This window comes from Danio aesculapii, chromosome 5 (assembly GCF_903798145.1).
Source record: "Danio aesculapii chromosome 5, fDanAes4.1, whole genome shotgun sequence".
Lineage (NCBI taxonomy): Eukaryota > Metazoa > Chordata > Actinopteri > Cypriniformes > Danionidae > Danio > Danio aesculapii.
The window spans coordinates 23,152,937-23,165,883 of NC_079439.1; the positions used below are offsets into that span (position 1 = coordinate 23,152,937).

General features: G+C 36.3%; 1 protein-coding gene across 2 annotated transcripts in view; it reads right to left on the reverse strand.

The window, feature by feature from the left end:
* Positions 1–12,947, reverse strand: part of arhgef9a (Cdc42 guanine nucleotide exchange factor (GEF) 9a) — a 64,031-nt gene continuing 51,084 nt past the window's right edge. For both annotated transcript variants that reach the window (XM_056457603.1, XM_056457601.1), the window contains 4 exons: positions 10,675–10,806; positions 4,463–4,706; positions 3,964–4,032; positions 1–1,925 (listed from right to left, as the gene is read on the reverse strand). In XM_056457603.1, the coding sequence (XP_056313578.1) occupies positions 1,753–1,925; positions 3,964–4,032; positions 4,463–4,706; positions 10,675–10,806 (618 nt within the window). In that variant the 3' untranslated portion in view covers positions 1–1,752. The remainder of the gene's footprint in view (positions 1,926–3,963; positions 4,033–4,462; positions 4,707–10,674; positions 10,807–12,947) is intronic.

The window sequence follows — 12,947 nt, forward strand, 5'->3', positions numbered from 1 at the left end:
CATAATGAAGTTTATTATGAAATAATGATATAATGTTCTTATTTCAATCAGATCACCGATCAAAAATATTAAACTCATATTTTCCTTTGTAACATAATAATAGTTTCATGTGGCACTTAGTACACATGTGTGATGTGTTTCTTCCATACTGTCCTCTTTCATTTTTTGTGCCCTAAAAGGGTCTTTAGCACTCCAGAAGAAGCTGTAAAATATATAAAGAGGATCAAGATGGAAAAAAGAATACCACACTATAATAGAATAAATAATGTTTTATAGCAATACTTTAAATATTGTGATTGGACTAAATACTATCCTTTGAAAGTTATCAGACAAAACCCGAATATACCATAAATTAAAGTTTGCACAAGTCCCTTTATTTTGGGAAAAAAATAAATATATATATGTATATATATACTGTATATATATATAGAGAGAGAGAGAACCAAAAACAACCAAATGAAATCAAAAGAGAACTGAAACGCTATGTCATGCTAATCCTAGCAGCGATAACCAAATTTCACTGACTTAATTTTCGCCTGAGAAGTCACATGGCGGGGTACCAGCTCATGGGGTTGGCATTCGCACATGCCAATGCACCTGTTAGAGGAAAATTTGGCAACCAGACAATTTTGGCATGTTAGAGATGAATTGGCACGTCGTTACGAGGTTGAACAGCAGGATTACAGTCGACCTGGTCTGGGTATCATCTCCCAGAAAATGAAAACATGGTTCAGAGGTGGTATTATTACTCTTTTTTTACCCTCCTACTTGATCCGGTCTTGTGTCAGATTGATGATAGGAAAGAGGAATCAATGATCAAGCCAAAATCGAGACCTCAAGAAAAACCAGGCTCTGATGTAAACACGCTACAGAGGTGCGGATCCTCTTTCGGCTTTTCTGGTCTGTAGTTTATTCAAGGTTTCCAGCAAACCAAAACTAATTGATTGATTGATTGATTGATTGATTGTAGATTCTCGGAATGTCAGATTTGTTCCAATATCCAAATCCCCAGTAGATCCATATTAGAAACTCGTGTGACAAATTTGCAGAGTGTGATCCACTGTTCTTTGAGACCCGTACAAAGAGAATCACACAAATAAAAAAGACCTGCAATGAACTGAAACTCATGCAAAATGACCTAAAAAGTGCAGCAGGTTCCATCCAAGGAGAAATTGTCCAGGAAAAAAAAATCTTCAGCTTTGACCAGCTTGTGGAAACTGTTGGAAAAACATGTGGAGTATGAGATTGAGAGAGGAAAAAGAGAGACTGGGTGAGAGAGAATGCCCCAAATAGTCACAGTGCACGGAGAAACACCAGGGCGGCGCTAGAGAGCAAGAGTCTTTACGGTGATTTAGTGCTTTAAAAGGTGAAGACTCACTTTCTGTCAATTTGTGAAGAGAAGAAGAAGAAACCATAGGTGATTTTGTGTTTTTTGTCTGCTTTCAGAATTTAAAGGCTCTCTAAAAAGAGAGCGCTGAGGGATAAAATGTGTTTTAAATGTATGTGAGATCTTCTTCTTGGATGAATATGATGATGTGGTGTGCAGAATTCAGTGCAGCCGGCCCGGCGAGGTGTCCCCGTAACCCCAGTAAAAGAAATACGCCTGGTAAACCCCGGTAAAGCAAGGTCCGTCCTCTTTCCTGTAGTTTGTGTGTTGCGTCTGTCCTCAAGTCCCGCAGATGTATCTTAAATAGAATAGTGCTTTTCCAAGTATACAGGGGCAGAATATCTGACCCCTGGTGGATGTGTGGTCTATTTTTTAAAGGGTGCTAACCGACTGAAGTTCTGCCAGAAGGGGGATGTGCTGCGTTTGGGCTCGTACTCGTATCCGTCCGCCTGCCCGTAGCCATCAGGAAGGAGGTACTGCCCAGGGTTCATGGGGTCCACTGGAGGTGGGTATGCTGGTGGAACCGACCGACCCACACCTGAGAACACACACACACACAATACACAAACATTTAACTCAAATCTTCTCTGTGGTAAAGTCTGCTTGAAATGAAAATGTTCATACAGCGCTCACCATATATAAGTACACCCCTCAAAAATCTCTCATTTAAATACATTTTTTCTATAGGAAGCTATACAATGTTATATTTGTGCATATACATTAGATTAGTCAGTACTGAAGCCAAATCTGGAGCTTATCTAACAAAATAACCTACGATAACGCTTCAAAATGAACACCCAAATTTATGTTATAGAGAAATATTAAATAAAAAAATTCAAGATCAAAATTCAAGAGAAACAAAAAAAGTAAAAAAAATAAAATATTTTTTTACAGTTTATAATTTTTTTTCAATATTTCATATGAATTTAAATGTATTATTTTTCTATATTTTTTAAAGATGTCCAGTAACTAAAATATTATTATAATAAATATATCTGTTTAATAAATCTGTTTTGTTAAATGCACCAATATATATTACCCATATTCACTGAGAAATGCATACAAATACTCATTTTCGAAATGATGTCCGTTTTCAAACTGTATACGTATATGTGTGTTTACATATGTTTACTTAGTTTGTTTTGGTAATCTTCAATGAAAATCTGACCATTTGCTTCCAAGTTTGGAGTGAGCGCCAACCTGAGGGCTTACATACAGTAGCAACTGCATATTTATACCCTCTATTACTGTTACTATGCGCTTTAGAGAATTATGGAGACAGTCCTCGCTGCAGCCCACAGCTTGATGACGTAGTTGACCAGGTCTGCTACGTAGTTGATGATCGCCTACACCTCCCCTTATCCTAAACCCAACCATCACAGTAGCATGGGCGCTACCTTAGTGGGTGGTACAAGGTCCACTTATCAGTAGACGATCGTCTACACCTCCCCCTACCCTAAACCCAACCATCACAGTAGCATGGGCACTACCTTAGTGGGCAGTACAAGGTCCACTATGTAGTAGACGATCGCCTACACCTCCCCCTAGCCTAAACCCAACCATCACAGTAGAATGGGCGTTACCTTAGTGGGCAGTACAAGATCTGCTACATAGTTGACGATCGCTTACGTCATCAAGCTGCAGGCAGCAGCAAGGACATCTTGGAATGATGCGTAAAAGAAAGCCTATATTCGGCTATATTGAATAGTCATATTTGCCATTCATTTTTCTCAGCTCCGAACTGTTGTATCAGTGTTCATTTGTTTCCAATTAATTACATTTTTTAAAAACCATGTACAACAGCATTATTCATGCACTACTTCACCCATGATGCTGTGTAGAAAATATCCTTGCTTTCACTCAAGATAGTTGCTACGTCCAAAATCCCATAATGTATTGTAGGTATGTTTTTAAATCACTAATCTCACAGCATGCAATTTTAATTGCAGTGTAAACACATTTAAGTGCTGTTTTTTTTTTATTTTAGCCATGTCTGTAGTGCAAAAATACATTTTATTCGCTTGCTTACTTTTATTCTACTTGATTTTATGATGAAATGTAAAAGATCAACATAAAAGCTGATGCATAACACTTGTAAAGTTAAAGATCTTCATATTTTACATTAAAGCCATGGTCACACTACACTTTTCAGCCCATAGACTTCCATTCATACACATGCGATTGTGGCAGACCAGAAACACAAGCTCATTCAAAAAGTTTTGCATGTCGGTGCACTGCAAAGTTCAAGCTTGGTGAACTCTGACCTGCGAAATCGCATCAAATGATTGCGTGAGACCAATAGAGGACCAAAACATGACCTCTCGGTACAGAAATTTTGAATATGGAGCAATTGCTCGCATTTTTTAACAACTAATCATCTTGTTTAATCCTGCCCCATTTCACAGCACCGTACGACAGAATTTCACATGCTTAAACTCTAGTGTAACCGCAGCTTTAGTTGGTCAATTTTGTCAACATTACACAGCCCTAATAGTAACACTATAACAAAAAAAATTAAACAACCAGAAACAATGTAGAAATTCAGTGTGAGTGTCAAACACTTCAATATTTCATACCTTTCTGTTTGGTAGCTCTCCTAACGGTCAGTGCGGCTTGCCTCTTCTGATACTCTGAGATTTCAAATCCTAAAATTATAAACATTCAGAATAAAAAAACGAACAAATTTAGATCACTGTAAAAGTGAATGACTGTGCTCTAAATATTTATGTTAATATTGATGTTTGTTCATTGCTACTGTCCCCACTGGCTTGTTTGGTTGGGACTTGTGGAGCTATGCATCGATGGATTTGCTCTTCAGTGTTTGGACTTTCAGCAGTGAAATTTAAACCACACTGAACTGAACTTTAACTCTAAAAACTGGACTGACACATTTCTAATTTACTAGAACTTCTATGTTAAGCTGCTTTGACACAATCTACATTGTAGAAGGGGTATAGAAATAAACATGAATTGAATTAAACATTCTTCAACATACATAAAAATTAAATAATGGCATTCAAAATGAAAACCACACAAAGATGAATGACGACTGAACTATGACATGAAGGTTCTCACCAATTTTTTCATCTTCCTGAACCATCTTTCTTTCCTCTTGGAATGCCCGAAGCCAACGGATTTTCTCCTCCAGCTTTTTGGGCAGGAACAAATGGATCTCGTCTGTGTCTCGGTTGGCCAGTTTAAAGGCGTTCTTCACGCTAACGTTAAAATCATCATCTCGGCCATCAATTGCATCAATAACCTCGTATCGATCCAAATCAATCCGCCCCTTATAGTAGAGAATATCTCTGCGAATGAGATCCTGTGGAGAGGTGGAGAGACTTTATTAGTATGTCTGTAGTTGGTATCCCAGACAAATTACTAAGAGAATGAAACTGACTGATTGATTATTCTGTCACAGCATTAAACCTGTAATATATCACTTGTTCAATTCCGTTCCTTTCCACAAACAACAAGGATCATTGAATTCAATGGTAGCACTTTATTTCCCAATCCTGTTTTACATGTTCATAATATGTAATATAATAGTCACTACATAAACTGGGTAAAAACTAGTTTTTATCCCTAAATCTACCCCTGATGCTTTACCCATGTAGTTACCTTTTATAAACCAGTACTTTCTTAGGCAAGTACACATTAAGTACACATCTTGTAAAATAAAGTGCAAGCAATGTATCAGTAATGATCCAAAAGATGCAGGTGATACACACGAGTGATATAATATTAAAAAAATATACAATTATGATAATGTAATGTGAAGGACACTGGACAATGGCGTCAAAGAACAGGCAAATAGTCAGTACAGGCAACAATGAATCAAAACAAACAGACAAAGCAAAGGGTTAAAGGCTAAACAAGGCTAGGCTAAACAAGGAAAATCGCATCATAATGCTCACAGCTAAACAAGACTCAGCAACTAGTGTGTGTGTCTGTGCTGCTTTTAAAGTTAAATGAAAAACAGAACAGGTGTCAGTGTGTGGTGCATGACAGAATTTGTAGTCCATATTGTGACAGATTTGTAGTCCTGAGTGAAAGTGAGTGATTCCCAGCGATCTACAAGCCTGGATTGCTGGTGATTGTGACAGATATAATAACAACAAAATCATTAGTCCAAGGCACTTGAAAAGTAAGTGAAAAAATTAAAAAGCCTCTTTTAACATGGCTATTCTTTAAAACAGCACCTACGGCACCTTGTTACACTGATGAGTGCAAGTAATGCTAAAACGCATAGGTGCTGTTTATGGCCATGTTAATAAAGTCTTTTGAATTTTTTCACTTACTTTTCAAGTGCCTTGGACTTATGATTTCATTGTTTATCTTTATGAATGCCTTACCCAGAGGGCACCGACACATTAACTACCCCTGAAGCACTTTTGGTTTTATATGATTTGGATGATATAACAAAATTTTACACCAAGTCAAAATAGGGTTTTGAAGAATAAACAAAACATTATAGTATATATAAATATATACAGTTGAAATCAGAATTATTAGCCCCCCTTTTATTCTTATTTACATATTTCCCAAATAATGTTTAACAGAGCAAGGAAATTTTCTGATAATATGTCTGATAATATTTTTTTCTTCTAGAGAAAGTCTTATTTGTTTTATTTCGTCAAGAATAAAAGCTGTTTTTAATTTTTAAAGCACCATTTTAAGGTCAAAATTTTTAGCTTCTTTAAGCTATTCTAATTTTCGAAAGTCTACAGAACAAATCATCATTATACAATAACTTGCCTGGTTAACCTAATTAACCTAGTTAAGCTTTTAAATGTCACTTTAAGATTTATAGAAGTGTCTTGAAAAATATCTAGTTAAATATTATTTACTGTCATCATGGCAAAGATAAAATAAATCAGTTATTATAAATGAGTTATTAAAACTATTATGTTGAAAAATGTGTTGAAAAAAATCTCTTTGTTAATCAGAAATTGGTAGAAAAAAAATGAACAGGGGGGCTAATAATTCAGAGGGGCTAATAATTCTGACTTCAATTGTATATATTTACTATCTATTTTGAATAAATATTTGGTTCTCTTGAACATTTTCTTTCATCAGATAATCTTGATTAAATCATGGTTTTATTAAAAATATCAGTTTTGGCATTTACATTAGATTAGTCAGTACTGAAGCCAAATCTGGAACTTATCTAACAAAATAACTTACGATAACGGTCCAAAAACTAGTACACCCAGAAGCATATGTTATAGAAAAATATTAAATACAAATTAAAAAAGTTTGTAAAATTTGTAGGTTGTAATCTTTTTTCAATATTTAGCTTAAATTTAATTCTATCTTTCAATTTCTAAATATGTTTGGTGACTAAAATATTATTTTTAATAAATATATCTGTTTAATAAATACATATTCACTGAGAAATTGCTAAAAATATAAATTTTCAAAATGGGGTGTACTCAGTTATGCTGAGCACTGCATAAGTAAAAAAATACCATTCCAAAACATTTCAATATTTGTATAATAAAAGTTGTCATATAAAACTATAATATTTATTTCTGTACATTTAGATATTATACGTACATAAATGTTACTTTCTAAATACATAAATAACACATAAATCATGAGACAGCATGTCTGTTGGAATACTCTGTAACCAATGAACAACTGAATATAAATAGTAAAGCTGCTAATTGGTTGTGTGCATGCTCTGCAAGTGTTGATTTGACTGATTAGTTGCTAAACTAATAGTCTGAGGGATTTGAGTCTGGTTGTCTGTTTTTTACATTACTGAACTGGTCGTCTTTGTGTTTTTTATGTTGCTGAACTGTCTGTGTAAGTCAGAAGGTGCTAAAGCGAGCTCTTTTTGCACCTTTTTGTAGAGGCTAAAAATGGGCCGCGTGCTTTGATCTTGAGGGTGTTTGGAGGACAGTGAAGCACAAACGGCTTCGTACCTCCAGCTAGAATACAAATCAAAAACCCTCAGTTGCACTACACGACCATAATTTAATCAGTTATTTGCCTCTCTGTGCCTGTCTGGTTTGGTTCTGCATCTTTGCTTTCTAAGTGAAAGATACAGAGTGCAATGTGATAAGAGCAACATCAGCTGCCTGCTAACTTTCCTCAAAGGCTGAAATCTATCTGTTCATGCAGCAAACACAGCACAGTGTTACATATTAAAAAACAACATATTTATAAATGAATTGCACAATATTTTATAGGGATCTCAACAGGTACCTAGATGTTAAAATTACACAAAAAACAAGTCAAAGGAGACGTCAAAAATTATTATACAAATAATACACTACTTTTTAAAGTATATTTAAAAAAGCTCTTTTAAAATGTAATTATTTCAGAACATCACAGTCTTCACTTTATTTCTGATCAAATTAACATCTCACATTGGCATCAAAAAACAACAAAAATATATTTTTTTACTCCAAACGACATAAAATTGACATCTATTTGATATTTTGACATCACTGTTAAATGTCTAATTGATGTCGTTTTGACATCAGGATAGTTTACAGTACATGCATTGTAGGGATACAAAATTCAGTGTAAAGTTGGAACTAAAGCTTTCAGATGAATAAACCTTTACTTGGGGCGACATGGTGGTGCAGTGGGTAGCACGTTCGCCTCACAGCAAGAAGGTCGCTGGTTCAAGCCTCGACTGGGTCAGTTGGCATTTCTGTGTGGAGTTTGCATGTTCTCCCCGTGTTCACGTGGACATGTGGTACAGGTGAATTGGCTATACTAAAATTGACCGTAGTGTATGAGTGTGTGTGTGGATGGGTGTTTCCCAGTGATGGGTTGTGGTTAGAAGGGCATCCGCTGCGTAAAACATGTGCTGGATAAGTTGGCGGTTCATTCAGCTGTGGTGACCCCAGATTAATAAAGGGACTAAGCTTAAAAGAAATGAATGAATGAATAAACCTGTACTTATATTATAATAAGGGGCTCTATTTTAATGGTCAAGGTGCAATAACTAAAGCCATGGCACAAAAGCATTAAGGGTGTGTTCAAATCTACTTTTGCTATTTTAAGGATGGAAAAATACGCTCTGCCCCGCAGCACATGGTCTAACAGGGTTGTGCTTATTCTCTTAATGAATTATGGGTGTGTTTTGAGCATAACCTGCATTAATCAATCAGACCAACCTATCAGAGTCTCATCTCACGTTCCCTTTAAGAGTCAGTTGCGTCGTGCCATGCCGCATTTGCTATTTACATAGCAGACTTTGTAAGTGGAAAAACTGATCGCTTCACTTGCGAGAAAACTTAAACAAACCATCTGCAGCACGAGGATAAAGAACGAGCCTCCTCCATTCGGTATCTTTACTTTCTCTTTACTTTGCTTTTACTTTTTACTTTACTCCTTTACTTTTGTGGAGTAAAAAGACAGTGTTTTATGCACTCCATTGAAGACATCCATTAGCCTACATAATTAATCTTGTCTGTTAAGCTCAAAAAATTGTTTTAAAACCATTTCTAAATTCAGTTCTAATTTCCCGCAAATGAATAAATTAACAATAATAACAAAATGTGGTTATTGAGTTATATCCAAACACACATCCAATTCTTATGCCCCATTGCGCCTTATTGCGTCGGGTGTATAATAGGGTCCAAATATTGTGTCATTGGTGGTCAAATTGTTTTGGTGGTCAGAAGAGCATCACTGTGTGGATGTCAAATGGACGAGAAAGTTTGGACATCAATTGGATTTGCCTTTTTGAAGTGTTTTTTGGTACTGTTTAAACATCAAGATGCCCACTGGGATTGTTCATCCAAAAATAAAAAAATTTCTCACCATTTACTCACACTCAAGTGGTTCTAAACTTTTATATTCAGAAGAATGTAGAAACTAGCAGCCATTGACATGCACGTCATGATTTTGCCAAGTACCTGGATTGACATCCATGTTGATCCTGGAACATCATTTTTTGTTGGAAAATGTAATCCATACCTATTACCTACCCCTAAACCAAACAATAACTGTAAATTATTCCCAAAATCAGAGGAATAATGGTTGAATAATACTCATGTCTCTCAAGTGCACAAACCTAACCGTAAGCCTAAACTTAACATAAACAGTAAACCTATCCCTTAATTCTGATGGGCTGATTGGAACGTTGTTCCAGGATCAACATAGATGTTAATCTAGGAATATGTCTTACTTGGTGAAATCAGGTTGGCGGCATTGGACATACACATGCACAATGACTCGAAAAAAACATTTATTGACATTGATGAGTAAATGGTGACAGAATTTTTTTTGGGGGGGTGTACTATGCCTTTAAGTACAGTTGAAGTCGGAATTATTAGCCCCCCTGAATTATTAGCTCCCCTGATTATTTTTTTCCCAATTTATGTTTAACAAAGAGAAGATTAACACATTTCTACACCTAATAGCTTTAATAACTCATTTCTAATCACTGATTTATTTTATCTTTGCCATGATGACAGTAAATAATATTTTACTAGATATTTTTCAATATTTTTCAGCTTAAAGTGACATTTAAAGGCTTAACTAGGTTAATTAGGTTAACTAGGCAGGTTAGGGTAATTAGGCAAGTTATTGTATAACAATGGTTTGTTCTGAAGACAGTCGGGAAAAAAATTTGATTAAAGGGGCTAATAATTTTGACCTTAAAATGGTTCATAGACTATTTGAAAACTGAATTTATTCTAGCCGAAATAAAACAAATAAGACTTTCTCCAGAAGAAAAAAAGATTATCAGACATACTGTCAAAATTCCCTTGCTCTGTTAAACATCATTAGGAAAATATTTTAAAAAGAAAAAAAAAAAAAAAAATCAAAGGTGGGCTATTATTCTGACTTTAACTGTGTATCTTATTCTGTATATCTTATTCTTCAACTGTTTATCTTTTTAGTACACATGGGTAACTATGAACAGGCAATCATGACCTCCAGATTCACATGGCCATAAAAATGAGGAAAAACACTGGACAAAAATCCCTCAGTCATTACAAGAGACTGGTGAATTGTGGCAAAACATTGAGCTTTACAAAATGTGAAGTGGCTATAATAATAATACAGCAAAGACATGGAAAATGCCCATTTCCAGTATTAAGGCAATTTGATTAATTAGAACAATTCCAATCAACAGGAAGTTTTATCAAACAGCCTGGAAGAAAACGTGTGTCTATCTTGTCTCAACATACTTTTAATAGCATGATTTGAGTTGGTCAAAAAAATCAGTAAGCATGACTTTATGGTCTGTTCTTTAAACTTTGTTTCCAGACCCATATGTCCCAGATAAAGTAAACTGAACTCAGTGTGCGGTCTCTCACCTTCTTACAGAGGACCATCTGATGATCGAATAGGAAGAAGATTCTGGTTTGGCTGCGTCCGTATGGTTGATAAATCCAGGACATCTCCCCAGTGTACACAAGCTCTGAGCTCCTGTCCAGAATATCCTCACCCTGCACACAATAACAAATTAATCATTACATTTGACACCAGTGAGACTCTTATATGTTCTTGGGTCAGTGCGCACCTCTCGGATCAAATAAGGCATCTATGGTGAAAGCATGCATGTCAATAATATGCATAAAACCTGTGCCATGATGGATTCAAGTCAAATTGAAAAGATGCTATTTATAAGTTAAATGTACATGAATGCCAAAATAAAATTATTATTATTATTATTACTGTAATTTTTGTAAAACCAAGTTGCTTGTACAAATATGCTGCTTGTATATATGTATATTTATACAACAGTTCTGTTTGATTCTCGAATCTGATTGACTGATTTGCATTATCAGCCCACATAAAGTGACAGCAGATCAATAAAGTCACTACAGTTCGACAAATATTGCAGCTGTTGGACAACAATGTACTTTTGAAGCTTTTTTTAGTCAAGAAACTATGTTTGCTTTGTTTGTAGAACTATGTTTGCAACTATGCAGTTTATTTATAAGGATAGTTCCCATTGTAAATATTTATAATTTGTGAGATACAGCACATCGGCAACCATCAGCCTGTCACTGAGCAGAGCAAAAACAGTTGTGTTGTCCATCCACAAGATGGTGACCGAGACCGTATAAGCCCTTAGAGCAGGGATGGGCAAACTCGATCCTGGAGGGCCGGTGTCCCTGCATAGTTTTGCACCAACCCTAATCAAACACACCTGCTTGTAGCTTTCTAGTGATCTTGAAGACACTAATTAGGGTGTTCAGGTGTGTTTGATTAGTGTTGGAGCAAAACTCTGCAGGGACACCGGCCCTCGAGGATCGAGTTTGCCCATGCCTGCCTTAGAGGAAAAAAATCAGCATATTTTCAAATTACAGCTGATTTAAACATAAAATTAGTGAATGACATTCTAAGTCGATCTCTCACTTTTGTATGTTGTAGTGCTGTATTTAATTTAATTGTAGGGCGTTGAGTGTGAGGTTGTACTCACATATAAGGAATGTATTTTTTTTTTTCGAGCGGGGGGGCGGGGGGGTGATTAGGGGGGTTCGGTACTTTATTGTATAGGACAGTAGAGAGTATTGACAGGAAAGCATAGGGAGCAGAGAGAGGGGAAGGATCAGCATAGGACCGACAGGTGGAATCGAACTCGGTTCGCCGTGAGCACCGGAGTGCATGTGCATGACGCACTAACCACTACACCACTGGCGCTGACGGAATGTATGTATTTTATGTTGCCCACTCTTTGTATAACCAGGAGTTACTTTTTGGTTGGCCATCTGTTTCTAATAGGTCTCCTGTTTTCGTTCCTGCAGACTAGTTCAGTAAAAGGAAAGAAATAAGAAATGGCCGCATCCCGCATGTGTTTTTAGCGTTTTACTTTATCACAAACACAACAGATATCTGGTAGTGTTTGCACTGCTTTGGCCTTTTCAGGGTTCATTTTGTGATCTCCCGTTTGCAACAGCGAAATACTGGGATATCTCTGTAGATTGATGGCATTTCATGCCATTCAGCCTTATAATCTTAAAATGTGAGCAAAATCACCTGTTTTGTCTTCACTTTAGACATTACGCAAGATAATCATTCAAATACTAGCTCTAAAGTGACGTTGGTGAAGTAGCAACGGTTTCTGCTGTTCTGGTGTCAGCTGCAGATGTGAATGAACGGCGAAAGAAAGTAGTTCCTCATACAAAAGGATTTTTTGTAAAGCATCTACCAGCTTGTTTGCAAGCTCCACTCTCAATCGATATACACAAGTACAACATGTACTGACCGAAAAAGAGGGAGAGCGAGAGAATAAAAATGATAAAATAATCTCATTTTGTACAAGGAAACTAACATTGAAATTAGCAAATATCAAGCATACTGCATATAACACAGTGGCTCAGTGGTTAGCACTGTCACCTCACAGCAAGAAGGTCGCTGGTTCGAGTCCCAGCTGGGTCAGTTGGCATTTCTGCGTGGATTTTGCATGTTCCCCACGTATTTGTGTGGGTTTCCTCCGGGTGCTCTGGTTTCTAAAAGACCTGCGCTATAGGTGAATTAAATAAACTAAATTGGCCGTAGTGTGTGTTTGTGAAGGAGTGTGTATGGATGTTTCCCAGTACTGGGTTGCAGCTGGAAAGGCATCCACTGCGTAAAACATATG